General features: G+C 39.6%; 1 protein-coding gene across 1 annotated transcript in view; it reads left to right on the plus strand.

The window, feature by feature from the left end:
* LOC124787768 (dynein beta chain, ciliary-like) overlaps positions 1-15,303 on the plus strand; it is an 834,683-nt gene that overhangs the window by 551,132 nt on the left and 268,248 nt on the right. The window contains exons 50-51 of the mRNA XM_047254657.1: positions 40-259; positions 1,793-1,954. Of these exons, the coding sequence (XP_047110613.1) occupies positions 40-259; positions 1,793-1,954 (382 nt within the window). The remainder of the gene's footprint in view (positions 1-39; positions 260-1,792; positions 1,955-15,303) is intronic.

A 15,303-nucleotide genomic window follows, 5' to 3' on the forward strand; every position in this document is an offset into this window, starting at 1 on the left:
TTCCCTGATTATTGTATTTTCTGTTTTGTATCTTTGCAGTTTTCCCGGGACAGAATCACTCAACACAATTTACCAGTCAATACTGTCACAACATCTGACAGATCCAGATTATCGCTTTCCATCAACTGTTTGGCGCCTCACTGTCAATGTGGTGTCTGCATCGCTGATACTACACCATAAAGTAGCACAGGTCTTCCTTCCAACAGCTGTTAAGTTTCATTATATCTTCAATCTCAGAGATTTGTCAAGTGTATTTCAGGTATTATCTCTTGATATTTATGTTTTGTGAAATGTTATTGTTGCCATTGCTGCAAAGTAAAACACTCAGATCAAACCTTGAAAGGGATTATAATTGTAGTTTTTATAGAATTTGAGGTAGAATCACCTACTTGACATCTCACAAAATATGGAGCACTGTCAGTATTAACAGACACATTGACGAAAATAAGGCCAACTAAACTATGGGACATTGAAATTTAAGCTAGTTCCTTCATTAGAAGCCAGCAGGTAATAGAGACACACTGCAAGAAAGCAGGCATGAACTTCTTGACACTTTGTGATTGCCATGCCGTCTTGTAGCCCTGACCAGGTTGCAAGTTGTGTTACAGTACCATTTCATTAAGCTTAGTTTGCCATAACCCATATTTTTTGACATTTTGATACCAGCATGTAGAGACTTCTCAGAATATATGCCATACAAATTTTCTTTAAATTCAGATACTTTTTTTTAAGTTGTTTATTCTTGAGCAAAATTTTTAGTGCAACTTGGTATTAATAGGCTAAATTAAACCAAAATATGCATTCTATTGTGTGGACACATCTTTGAAAACTGTTAATATCATCGTTGCAGAGATAATTAAGTTTTTCAGTTTTCTTCCCGCCGAAGCCATAATCGAAGAAGGTCAAAGACCTTTTGTATCTATTTGTAATCCTTGAAACTTGGCCCATACAGATTTTAAGAGTAATGGAGGTGAATGAAATTATGTATTTGTAAGTTGTATGTAACATAGAATAGAATCCTCTGTATGTAACAAGTGGTTTTTTGTAGCAAGGATGCAACTGGGCAAACTGTCAGCTATTTTGGTGGAATCAAAACATGGTGTAGCTTGATGTCAGTGTTGTAGAGGGAAGACAAGATGACATTGTTCACCAGCTACTTTGCTAAAGGCATATAGCAAGATTTTTTGTAGAGCTGTAGACTGGGATGAATATTGAGGAGTGTCAGGTTTGTGTTGCATTGATGAGACACTTCAAGTGTGTGGAACTCGTAAAACAAAATCACTCATGACTAGGACCAGTGAGACAGGTTTTGCACACTCATATTATGAGTGGTACTAATGAACGAATTAGCTCTATTGAACTGAACCATATTTCAGACATTTGCGAAGGTAGAGAGTGAATTTACGCTTATGTGGCATTTTATTTTTGTGCAGGAATGTTTGAACAGATATTTAAATGTGTGAAATTTGTGTTTCATTTATATAAACTGTTAGTGCATTCCATATCACACAGAGTTATCATTCAAATGCGCAGCATCAAGTTAATTAACAAATGTAATAACTAACTTCTTAGTGTCTTAAGGCTGCTCTTCTTCATTATTTCATTATTAAAATGGCTGAAATTCTCAACAAATAATGTAATTTTTCTTATCTAAATTTGGTTTGTTGCTAGCTCCAGTCCTTATATTGATTTATTGTATGTTGCCTAAAACATTTGACACTACAGTTGTGTTTGCAGCATTGTTCATCATATCCCTTGCAGAAAACATAAATTTATTTTATACTTTTTATAGGGGCTTCTGTTCAGTCAAGGAGATTGTGTGACTGCACCAACTGATTTGGTCCGTTTGTGGATGCATGAGACACAAAGAGTTTATGGGGACAAGCTCACAGATGAAAAAGATATCGAAGCATTTGCAAAAATGCAGCTAGACATTGTGAAGAAAAATTTTGAGGTATGAAATATTTTCTGATTACTTTTAAGTAGATATGAAAATAAAATTCTCAAAAAAAAAAAAAAAAAAAAAAAAAAAAAAAATGTTGTGAACCACCAGTATATTGCAAATGTGTGTGGACTCAGATTCAAAGGGTGCAGTGAATGGTAAAATAAAACTTGACACTAACAAAAAAAAATTTGCAGAAATAATTTTCACTCTGCACCAGAACATTCACTGTTTTGAAACTTCCTGTCAGATTAAAATTGTGTGCCAGACCAGTACTCCTATCTTCCATGAGTGCTAGTCTCACAAGACATGCAACAAAACTTTTGTGAAGTTTGTAAGATAAGAGATGAGATACTGGCAGAAGTGAAGCTGTGAGGGCAGGACGTGAGTCATGCTTGGATAGTTCAGTCAGTGAGAACTTGCCTGTGAAAGGGAAAGATCCCAGGTTCAAGTACTGATCTCGCACACCGTTTTAATCTGCCAGAAAATGTTTAAAAATTATCTAAACTGTGCAATCAAGATAGTGTGTGAGGAGTGTTTCTGTATGACAGTGCACTGCAAGTTTCAGCTGGTCCCAAGCAAGTTCAGTCAGGTTCATGTCAGCAGGTAGCGCAGGCTGTTCCATTCAGTACATTAATTCTTCTTGGAAGAATTTGTTTTTGAGGTGGGAGCTGTGTGCTTTTGCATTATCCTCATGAAAAATGAACACATTGTTGACATGTTGACTGTATTGCTGGGCAGTTTATTTATTTAGCACCTATTTTATCAAAAGCATGATATAGGAATGCTCTTGCAAGACAAACTGAGGAGCTGCTTGATTGAGAAATAGTGGCTCTGGTCTCGTAAACTGATATACAGCCGGGAGAGCAGTGTGCTGACCACGTGCCCACTCATATCCGCATCCAGTGATGCCTGTGGGCTGAGGATGACATGGCAGTAAGTTGGTATTGTTTGGCCTTCATTGCCTGTTCAGGCAGAGTTTAGTTTAGCTTATGATATAAGACTTGTTAAAATACAAGACAGTATAAAATTCTACGTATAAGTATGTACAAAATATAGGCACATGTATATAAGGGCATGCTAACAAATAATACCTCCAAACTTCTTATTCTGTTCTCAATATTGGTTGAGATATTACTTGTTATGCATATTACTCAGTCGACTTTACCGCTTTGCTGGCACAAGTTACAACACTATGCCACTAGAGGACTCCAAATTGTAATGTGTAACATTGCAGTATGTAACATAACTACGTCAGTGCATGAGAAACATTGTGCTGTAATCCAGTTTCTAGCCACAGAAGAGTTCATCCACACATGGAACACCATTTCCTTCAGCATGACAATGCCAGACCACACATGAATGCTGCGACATCTGCACCAATCAGATTTCTTGGGTTCACTGTCATTGATCATCCTCCATACAGTTGTGTTGAGGCTGCATCTGATTTTCATCTGTTTCCAAAACATAAAAAGCACCTTTCAGGACTTCACTTTCATAGTGATGAAGTGGTGCAAGAAGAGGTGAGTTTGTGGCTATGTCAATAAAGTCAAACATTCTAATGTGATGGTATCAACAAACTGGTCTCTTGTTGGGGGAAATGTGTTCATCACCAGAGTGTCTCTGTTGAGAAATAAACATATAGACGTGAAGAATAAAGATGTGTAATGTTAATAAACATTTGTTTTATTTACAAAGCTTTAAGAGTATTCACATGAAAATTTGCAGACATTACTTTCCGGCATGCCCTCGTAAGTTAACATTACATCTAGACTAATAGCTTCCTTATCAACACATACTTCTGTTTTATTCTCCTTGGGGTACCTAAGTGCCATAATTTGTAGGTAGCAGTCATCAGCTATTGTTTTTGACCATAGGCAACCACTACAAGACACATCTTAAATAATTTATGTCTCACGATAGTGGTTAATGGTCAAACGATGTTACTGTGGTGGCCAACTTCCCAAGCTGAAAGCCTTTCTTGCAATATAATGACAATATTGCTTGATCTCAGCTTGAAATTACCCTTTGAGGCATGCTGACTGACTGAACAATGCACACAAGCTGGAAAATCCCATTTACAATTGAGGACAAATTGCCCTCCTCTGATTTGCTTTGAGAATACAGGTTTATTTTTACCTGCACTACATAGGTGGCTGTACATTGTGCTTTTGGCCAAAAGAGTAATTGAAAATAGGTTTATGGTATCAAGAAAATGCAAACTAAGCCAGTTACGAGGGTGATACAGAACTTTCTTGAGAAGTTTACAGGGTTGTTGTACTTGTGTGAACAACACATAGTGCTAAAGTAGACTGTATGTAAAGTTATTTACCTGTTATTTTGTGCCATATGCCTTGACAATGACAATGATCAGCTTGTAGTTATTAATTTTTATATTGAACATTTCACATAATATAAGAGTGATTTACCAGAGTTTTTAAAGTGGCTGTACAGACAGCAGACTTCGCAACCTTACATTGTAATGGTTACCACAGTCTAACTGACATAGTAACTGCACATTTTAACTACTCAACATTGACTTACTAATAACAAAGTGACTGTACTGTTTGAACAGTGAGTGCAAATGAATAACTGAGTGTCTGAATTGATTGAATATTTGTCTACCACTGACTCTTGCTTTGTCCACGACACATATGTAAAGATCCACATATTAAAGAAAATTACAATTTGCTAAAATACTAAGCTATTCTGTTTTAAATATTAACATAAAAGATGGAAAATGAAAAAGAACAAAGATATAATAGGCAATGAAGTATGCTTGTGTTTAACTACTAGCTGTAAAATTAGATATTGCCGAAGTATTGGCACTATTTTATGGGAGCTCTGTTTAATGTGCACAGGGATTCCCAATATTTGCCAAAAAGTGAAAAAGTTAACTCTTGTAATTGGAATAATTAACAAACTGACAGATTATTTAAGTAAAAGCACATAATTTCAGAAACAGGAAAATAAGGGCTCCGAAACTGTGTGACTGGATTTTGGAAAGAAATACATTTTAAGATTACAACATTCTGAAGCATGCAAATTTTGAATACAAATAACTTTTGAAATATAGAGGTTTTTGAAAAGTAAAACATTTGTTGAAAAGTGGAGAATGAAATACTTTAGATGGGTTCTTCCTGTTGGATAACTGTCCATATCATAAGGCCAAACTCATTCTACACTTGTTTGAGGACTATCATAGTGAACTAATGTTGATTTCTTGTTCATAATATTCACCTGACCTGAAACTGGTGGAGCACATTGTGGACCCTATTGGGATCCAGCTCTCCACCCACTAACCAACAGCCTGTAATTTATGGGTATTGCATGACCTGAGCATAGACATTGTAAATAACTTTTAGCAAGATGGAATTCTGAAGTGCATGTTGCCCACAGGTATCGTAAATCAATATTTAAATGGGATGTTTTAATATGAAACAATGTACTGCTGTTGTTGATCATCTTTATATTGTACAGGGGGTAATGAAGACTGATGAAATAATGCCTGAATAAGGATTTAGTAGTTCTGTGTAACTCTCATATATGTCCGCCCCATGAACCATGGACCTTGCCGTTGGTGGGGAGCTTGCGTGCCTCAACGATACAGATAGCCGTACTGTAGGTGCAACCACAACGGGGGGGTATCTGTTGAGAGGCCAGACAAACATGTGGTTCCTGAAGAGGGGCAGCAGCCTTTTCAGTAGTTGCAGGGGCAACAGTCTGGATGATTGACTGATCTGGCCTTGTAACACTCACCAAAATGGCCTTGCTGTTCTGGTACTGCGAACGGCTGAAAGCAAGGGGAAACTACAGCCGTAATTTTTCCCGAGGACATGCAGCTTTACTGTATGATTAAATGATGAAGGCGTCCTATTGGGTAAAATATTCTGGAGGTAAAATAGTCCCCCATTCGGATCTCCAGGTGGGGACTACTCAAGAGGACGTCGTTATCAGGAGAAAGAAAACTGGCATTCTACAGATTGGAGCGTGGAATGTCAGATCCCTTAATCGGGCAGGCAGGTTAGAAAATTTAAAAAGGGAAATGGATAGGTTAAAGTTAGATATAGTGGGAATTAGTGAAGTTCGGTGGCAGGAGGAACAAGACTTTTGGTCAGGTGATTACAGGGTTATAAATACAAAATCAAATAGGGGTAATGCAGGAGTAGGTTTAATAATGAATAAAAAAATAGGAGTGCGGGTAAGCTACTACAAACAGCATAGTGAACGCATTATTGTGGCCAAGATAGACACAAAGCCCATGCCTACTACAGTAGTACAAGTTTATATGTCAACTAGCTCTGCAGATGATGAAGAAATTGATGAAATGTATGACGAGATAAAAGAAATTATTCAGATAGTGAAGGGAGATGAAAATTTAATAGTCATGGGTGACTGGAGTTCGAGAGTAGGAAAAGGGAGAGAAGGAAACATAGTAAGTAAATATGGATTGGGGCTAAGAAATGAAAGAGGAAGCTGCCTGGTAGAATTTTGTGCTGAGCTTAACTTAATCATAGCTAACACTTGGTTCAAGAATCATGAAAGAAGGCTGTATACATGGAAGAACCCTGGAGATACTAGAAGATATCAGATAGATTATATAATGGTAAGACAGAGATTTAGGAACCAGGTTTTAAATTGTAAGACATTTCCAGGCATAGATGTGGACTCCGACCACAATCTATTGGTTATGAACTGTAGATTAAAACTGAAGAAACTGCAGGAAGGTGGGAATTTAAGGAGATGGGACCTGGATAAACTGAATGAACCAGAGGTTGTACAGGGTTTCAAGGAGAGCATAAGGGAACAATTGACAGGAATGGGGGAAAGAAATACAGTAGAAGAAGAATAGGTAGCTTGGAGGGATGAAGTAGTGAAGGCAGCAGAGGATCAAATAGGTAAAAAGATCAGGGCTAGTAGAAACCCTTGGGTAACTGAAGAAATATTGAATTTAACTGATGAAAGGAAGAAATATAAAAACACAGTAAATGAAGCAGGCAAAAAGGAATACAAATGTCTCAAAAGTGCAAAATGGCTAAGCAGGGATGGCTAGAGGACAAATGTAAGGATGTAGAGGCTTATCTCACTAGGGGTAAGATAGATACCACCTACAGGTAAATAAAAGAGACCTTTGGAGAAAGGAGGACCACTTGCATGAATATCAAGAGCTTTGATGGAAACCCAGTTCTAAGCAAAGAAGGGAAAGCAGAAAGGTGGAAGCAGTAATTCCCCCCCCCCCCCCCACCCCCCCACCCCCACCCCCCGCCTCCCCTCAGTCTGCTGACTGGTTTAATGCGGCCCGCCATGAATTCCTTTCCTGTGCTAACCTCTAACCTTTTCATCTCAGAGTAGCACTTGCAACCTATGTCCTCAATTATTTGCTTGAGGTATTCCAATCTCTGTCTTCCTCTACAGTTTTTGCCCTCTACAGCTCCCTCTAGTACCATGGAGGTCATTCCCCCATGTCTTAGCAGATGTCCTATCATCCTGTCCCTTCTCCTTATCAGTGTTTTCCACATATTCCTTTCCTCTCCGATTCTGCGCAGAACCTCCTCATTCCTTATCTTATCAGTCCACCTAATTTTCAACATTTGTCTATAGCACCACATCTTAAATGCTTCGATTCTCTTCTGTTCCGGTTTTTCATGTTTCACTACCATACAGTGCTGTACTCCAGACGTACATCCTCAGAAATTTCTTCCTCAAATTAAGGCCGGTATTTGATATTAGTAGACTTCTCTTGGCCAGAAATGCCTTTTTTGCATAGCGAGTCTGTTTCGATGTCCTCCTTGCTCCGTCCATCATTGGTTATTTTACTGCCTAGGTAGCAGAATTCCTTAACTTCATTGACTTCGTGACCATCAATCCTGATGTTAAGTTTCTCGCTGTTCTCATTTCTACTACTTCTCATTACCTTCGTCTTTCTCCAATTTACTCTCAAACCATACTGTGTACTCAGTAGACTGTTCATTCCATTCACCAGATCATTTAATTCTTCTTCACTTTCACTCAGGATAGCAATGTCATCAGCGAATCGTATCATTGATATCCTTTCACCTTGTATTTTAATTCCACTACTGAACCTTTCTTTTATTTCCATCATTGCTTCCTCGATGTACAGATTGAAGAGTAGGGGCAAAAGGCTACAGTCTTGTCTTACACCCTTCTTAATACGAGTACTTCGTTCTTGATCGTCCACTCTTATTATTCCCTCTTGGTTGTTGTACATATTGTATATGACCCGTCTCTCCCTATATCTTACCCCTACTTTTTTCAGAATCTCGAACAGCTTTCACCATTTTATATTGTCGAACGCTTTTCCAGGTCGACAAATCCTATGAAAATGTCTTGATTTTTCTTTAGCCTTGCTTCCATTATTAGCCGTAATGTCAGAATTGCCTCTCTTATCCCTTTACTTTTCCTAAAGCCAAACTGATCGTCACCTAGCGCATTCTCAATTTTCTTTTCCATTCTTCTGTATATTATTCTTGTAAGCAGCTTCGATGGATGAGCTGTTAAGCTTATTGTGCGATAATTCTCGCACTTGTCAGCTCTTGCCGTCTTCGGAATTGTGTGGATGATGCTTTTCTGAAAATCAGATGGTATGTTGCCAGACTCATATATTCTACACACCAATGTGAATAGTCGTTTTGTTGCCACTTCCCCCAATGATTTTAGAAATTCTGATGGAATGTTATCTATCCCTTCTGCCTTATTTGACCGTAAGTCCTCCAAAGCTCTTTTAAATTCCGATTCTAGTACTGGATCCCCTATCTCTTCTAAATCGACTCCTGTTTCTTCTTCTATCACATCAGACAAATCTTCACCCTCATAGAGGCTTTCAATGTATTCTTTCCACCTATCTGATCTCTCCTCTGCATTTAACAGTGGAATTCCCGTTGCACTCTTAATGTTACCACCGTTGCTTTTAATGTCACCAAAGGTTGTTTTGACTTTCCTGTATGCTGAGTCTGTCCTTCCGACAATCATATCTTTTTCAATGTCTTCACATTTTTCCTGCAGCCATTTCGTCTTAGCTTCCCTGCACTTCCTATTTATTTCATTCCTCAGCGACTTGTATTTCTGTATTCCTGATTTTCCCGGAACATGTTTGTACTTCCTCCTTTCATCAATCAACTGAAGTATTTCTTCTGTTACCCATGGTTTCTTAGCAGCTACCTTCTTTGTACCTATGTTTTCCTTCCCAGCTTCTGTGATGGCCCTTTTTAGAGATGTCCACTCCTCTTCAACTGTACTGCCTACTGCGCTATTCCTTATTGCTGTATCTATAGCGTTAGAGAACTTCAAAAGTATCTCATCATTCCTTAGTACTTCCGTATCCCACTTCTTTGCGTATTGATTCTTCCTGAGTAATGTCTTGAACTTTAGCCTACTCTTCATCACTACTATATTGTGATCTGAGTCTATATCTGCTCCTGGGTACACCTTACACTCCAGTATCTGATTTGTGAGTATATAGAGGGTCTATACAGGGGTGATGTTCTTGAGGGCAATATTATAGAAATGGAAGAGGATGTAGATGAAGATGAAATGGGAGATATGATACTGACAGCCTTGAGAGAGCCAGTCCTGACAAAACTCTACCATCTTGCGAGCAAGATGTATGAGACAGGCGAAATATCCTCAGACTTCAAGAAGAATATAATAATTGCAATCCCAAAGAAAGCAGGTGTTGACAGATGTGAAAATTACTGAACTATCAGTTTAGTAAGTCACAGCTGCAAAATACTAATGCGAATTCTTACAGACGAATGAAAAAGCTGATAGAAGCCGACCTCGGGGAAGATCAGTTTGGATTCCATAGAAATGTTGGAACACGTGAGGCAATACTGACCCTACGACTTATCTTAGAAAATAGATTAAGGAAAGGCAAACCTATGTTTCTAGCATTTGTAGACTTAGAGAAAGCTTTTGACAATGTTGATTGGAATACTCTCTTTCAAATTCTGAAGGTGGCAGGGGTAAAATACAGGGAGCAAAAGGCTATTTACAATTTGTACAGAAAGCAGATTGCAGTTATAAGAGTCGAAGGGTATGAAAGGGAAGCAGTGGTTGGGAAGGGAGTGAGACAGGGTTGTAGCCTATCCCCAATGTTATTCAATCTGTATATTGAGCAAGCAGTAAAGGAAACAAAATAAAAGTTCGGAGTAGGTATTAAAATCCATGGAGAAGAAATAAAAACTCTGAGATTTGCCAATGACATTGTAATTCTGTCAGAGACAGCAAAGGACTTGGAAGAGCAGTTGAACAGAATGGACAGTGTCTTGAAAGGAGGGTATAAGATGAACATCAACAAAAGCAAAACGAGGATAATGGAATGTAGTCGAATTAAGTCTGTTGATGCTGAGGGAATTAGATTAGGAAATAAGACACTTAAAGTAGAAAAGGAGTTTTGCTATTTGGGGAGCAAAATAACTGATGATGGTCAAAGTAGAGAGGATATAAAATGTAGACTGGCAATGCCAAGGAAAGCGTTTCTGAAGAAGAAAAATTTCCAGAATGAGATTTTCACTCTGCAGCAGAGTGTGCGCTGATATGAAACTTCCTGGCAGATTAAAACTGTGTGCCCGACCGAGATTCTAACTCGGGACATTTGCCTTTCGCAGGCAAGTGCTCTACCAACTGAGCTACCGAAGCATGACTCACTGCCGGTACTCACAGCTTTCCTTCTGCCAGTACCTCGTCTCCTACCTTCCAAACTTTACAGAAGCTCTCCTGTGAACCCTGCAGAACTAGCACTCCCGAAAGAAAGGATATTGCGGAGACATGGCTTAGCCACAGCCTGGGGGATGTTTCCAGAATGAGATTTTCACTCTGCAGCAGAGTGTGCGCTGATATGAAACTTCCTGGCAGATTAAAACTGTGTGCCCGACCGAGACTCGAACTCGGGACCTTTGCCTTTCGCGGGCAAGTGCTCTACCAACTGAGCTACCGAAGCACGACTCACGGCCGGTACTGACAGCTTTACTTCTGCCAGTACCTCATCTCCTACCTTCCAAACTTTACAGAAGCTCTCCTGCAGGGCTTGCAGAAGTAAAGCTGTGAGTACCAGCCGTGAGTCGTGCTTCGGTAGCTCAGTTGGTAGAGCACTTGCCCGCGAAAGGCAAAGGTCCCGAGTTCGAGTCTCGGTCGGGCACACAGTTTTAATCTGCCAGGAAGTTTCAAGAAAAATTTGTTACCATTGAGTATAGATTTAAATGTCAGGAAGTCGTTTCTGAAAGTATTTGTATGGAGTGTAGCCATGTATGGAAGTGAAATGTGGATGATAAATAGTTTGGACAAGAAGAGAATAGAATGTTTCGAAATGTAGTTCTACAGAAGAATGCTGAAGATTAGATGGGTAGATCACATAACTAATGAGGAGCTATTGAATAGGGGAGAAGAGGAGCTTGTGGCACAAGTTGACTAGAAGAAGGGATCGGTTGGTAGGACATGTTCTGAGACATCAAGGGATCACCAATTTAGTATTCGAGGGCACTGTGGAGGGTAAAAATCAAAGAGGGAGACCAAGAGACGAATACACTAAGCAGATTCAGAAGGATGTAGGCTGCAGTAGGTACTGGGAGATGAAGAAGCTTGCACAGGATAGAGTAGCATGGAGAGCTGCATCAAACCAGTCTCAGGACTGAAGACCACAACAACAACAACAACAACAACATCATATATGTACTGCTAATGAAAGGACATTAGAAAAATATGATATTGTTCATCAAGTGGGGTATAACAATAAGCAGGATAATCCCACCTTGCTCTGTTGCAAATAGCTTTATAATTTCAGAAAATTTCTCTGATTTCTTCCTGAAAGTAGGAGGAACAGGATCAAGATATAAGGTGTTAGGTCTTGAAAGTGATGGAATAAACAATAATGAACCAAAATATTGTGAACAGCTATTTAATAGCACTTTGGTGCATATGTGGAATGCAATACAATACTACAGTGGTCTGTGCACAGGTCATACAGTTCCCATAAATTACAGGCTGGTGGTTAGCGGGTACAAAGCTGGATCCCAATAGCATCCTAGATGTATTCCAACAGTTTCAGATCAGGCAACTCTGTTGACCAAGACATCAACATGAGTTCACTATGCTAGCTCTGAGACAAGTATATCATAATTCTGCACTTATGACATGGACAGCTATCCTACAGGAAGCCTTCAGTTACTACAACAGGTCCCACAGAAGCCCAGGTAACTGTCCCCCAAAGCGTTATATTCCTACCACCGGCCTGTGTCCTTGGCAGAGCCTGTGTTCGAGCTGCCATTCACCTGTGTGATGACTTATCCAGGTGCAACCATTGACATGGTGACACAAGAAACATAATTCATCCAACTAGGTGATATGTTTCCATCGATCCTCAGTCCAGTCTTGATGATCCGATGCCATCTGCAATCATGATTGGCAATTTTGCTGAGCAAGCATGGGTACACATGTTTGTCATCTGCTGTAGAGCCCCATTATCAGTAATGTCGGCTGTACAGTGCTCCCCAAATAACTTGTACCGTCACTAGTACTATTCTGTTGTAAGATGTGCCACAGATTGTCACCTATCCTGGTTTACAGGGCCAACAGGCCTTTTATGACCATGTTCTGTGATGAGGCAGGAATGTCCAACAACTTGTCACATACTCAGTGTTACACCATTCTTCAACTACTTTCCATAAATGCTCACAACAGAAGCACAATAATAGCTAATCAGCTTCACTGTTTTTGAGATGCTTATCCCCAAATACTGAGCCATAACTATCTGCTCAGTTGCATCAGAGGATTTGCCCATTTGCAGCCTATATCAGTCGAGGGACATGAAAGGGAAGCAGTGGTTGGGAAGGGAGTAAGACAGGGTTGTAGCCTCTCCCCGATGTTGTTCAATCTGTATATTGAGCAAGCAGTAAAGGAAACAAAAGAAAAATTCGGGGTAGGTATTAAAATTCATGGAGAAGAAATAAAAACTTTGAGGTTCGCCGATGACATTGTAATTCTGTCAGAGACAGCAAAGGACTTGGAAGAGCAGTTGAATGGAATGGACAGTGTCTTGAAAGAAGGATATAAGATGAACATCAACAAAAGCAAAACAAGGATAATGGAATGTAGTCTAATTAAGTCGGGTGATGCTGAGGGAATTAGATTAGGAAATGAGGCACTTAAAGTAGTAAAGGAGTTTTGCTATTTGGGGAGCAAAATAACTGATGATGGTCGAAGTAGAGAGGATATAAAATGTAGGCTGGCAATGGCAAGGAAAGCGTTTCTGAAGAAGAGAAATTTGTTAACATCCAGTATTGATTTAAGTGTCAGGAAGTCATTTCTGAAAGTATTCGTATGGAGTGTAGCCATGTATGGAAGTGAAACATGGACGATAAATAGTTTGGACAAGAAGAGAATAGAAGATTTCGAAATGTGGTGCTACAGAAGAATGCTGAAGATTAGATGGGTAGATCACATAACTAATGAGGAGGTATTGAACAGGATTGGGGAAAAGAGAAGTTTGTGGCACAACTTGACCAGAAGAAGGGATCGGTTGGTAGGACATGTTCTGAGGCATCAAGGGATCACCAATTTAGTATTGGAGGGCAGCGTGGAGGGTAAAAATCGTAGAGGGAGACCAAGAGATGAATACACTAAGCAGATTCAGAAGGATGTAGGTTGCATTAGGTACTGGGAGATGAAAAAGCTTGCACAGGATAGAGTAGCATGGAGAGCTGCATCAAACCAGTCTCAGGACTGAAGACCACAACAACAACAACATCATTGCTAGAAGGAGTCCGCAGTCCTCATTGCTCCACTTGTGTACTTTCCTTACCGCATCATGTGCCCACACTGCCACCAGGCAGTGGTCAAGAATGATGTTTTGGCTCACCACCATGGTTATCTGGAAATTAAATTTGAATGCAAATGAAATAGTGCACTGAAAAAATCAATGTATTAAGTCTTTAGTAGTTAATAAATACTACTGAAGAAAAGATAGTGGGGAATTTATTAATTTTATGTAATGTTTTCACAGTATTCATGCCACACCAAACTAGAGAAAAACTCAAGCATTTGATGACAGTTTCCCTAAATTTTGTTGGGAGAAACTGGCTGTTGTAACCACTGCTGTAATTGCCTTATATAATAAATAAGCAACCTGTGATATGTTGACATGCATCATTATGATGTCAGTTTGTCAGCTGAGAGCAAGTGAGTGCATCATTCTGACAATGCAGACATTGTGAAAGAAGAAGAAGAAAGTCTGGATTGAGGAGAGCAAAGAAGAGATAAAAATTAATGAGGGATGACAAGGGGGGAGGGGAAGGGAGAGGCAGCGGAAAGTGGGCAGAGAAATATAGAAAAAGTTTAGCTTTTTTAATGTTTATGTACTCAGTCTTCAGATTGTTTTCCTTTCCTTCTTTCTCACTAGAGCTGGCTAGGAACAATTATAAAGTTCCAAAATCTTAAGATTTCATAAACTTCTCAATATTTACAATATTGAGAAAAGGATAGATTGCTACGTACCATGAAGATGAGACATAAAATTGCAGAAAGACACAATGAAAACACTGTTACACATTGAGCTTTTGACCACAGCTTACTTTAGACAAGAAAACACATACACATTCATATAAGGAAGCACACCTCACCCACACCTACTGCCTTTTCCCCTTTCCTGCTCCCCACAACTCTCTCCCCTTTCCCTCACAGCTTCCCAGCACTGTGCCTGACAGCGTTGTTCTGAAGCAATCTAATCCCTGCATGCTTTGCCAGACAGCACTCACGTTCCCCCCATCCTCACCCCCACCCATAGTCTGTTACACCTCCCCTTTCTCCATTCTACTCTGGATTACTGCTTTTGTACAGCGTAACAGTTAAATTCTGGCTGGAGCCGCCAGAGATAGTGGTCTTGTGTGTGGTGAGGTGTGCTTGCTTGTGTGAATAAGTGTTTTCATTTCTGAAGTAGGCTGTGGCCAGAACCTCAATAGGTAACAGTCTTTTCATTGTGCCCATCTGCAAATCAATGTGTCATCTTTATGCTGAGTAGCAGCTGATACTTTTCATAATATCACACTAGTCACCTTCTTAATCCAGAGCGTTTACAAAGGTCTTTATACGGCTCAATTTGATATGAAGGGGAGGCAAAATGATTTTATTGGGCTCAGCCAATGGGGTACTGTTCACATTTACGTTTCCAGGAACATATGACTTCATTATAGGTCATTCCTTGACTGTATAGTGGTTCCTGGTGTCACAGCTGCCCCAAAGGCACAAAAAGCAGCAGTATTTTGTGAATCCAGCCTGTGAACCTGTAAGGAGTGCAACAACTTTTAAATCACAGCAAAGCTGCCATTCATGATCCTTACATTTGATTGCCT

Source organism: Schistocerca piceifrons, chromosome 3, assembly GCF_021461385.2.
Source record: "Schistocerca piceifrons isolate TAMUIC-IGC-003096 chromosome 3, iqSchPice1.1, whole genome shotgun sequence".
Lineage (NCBI taxonomy): Eukaryota > Metazoa > Arthropoda > Insecta > Orthoptera > Acrididae > Schistocerca > Schistocerca piceifrons.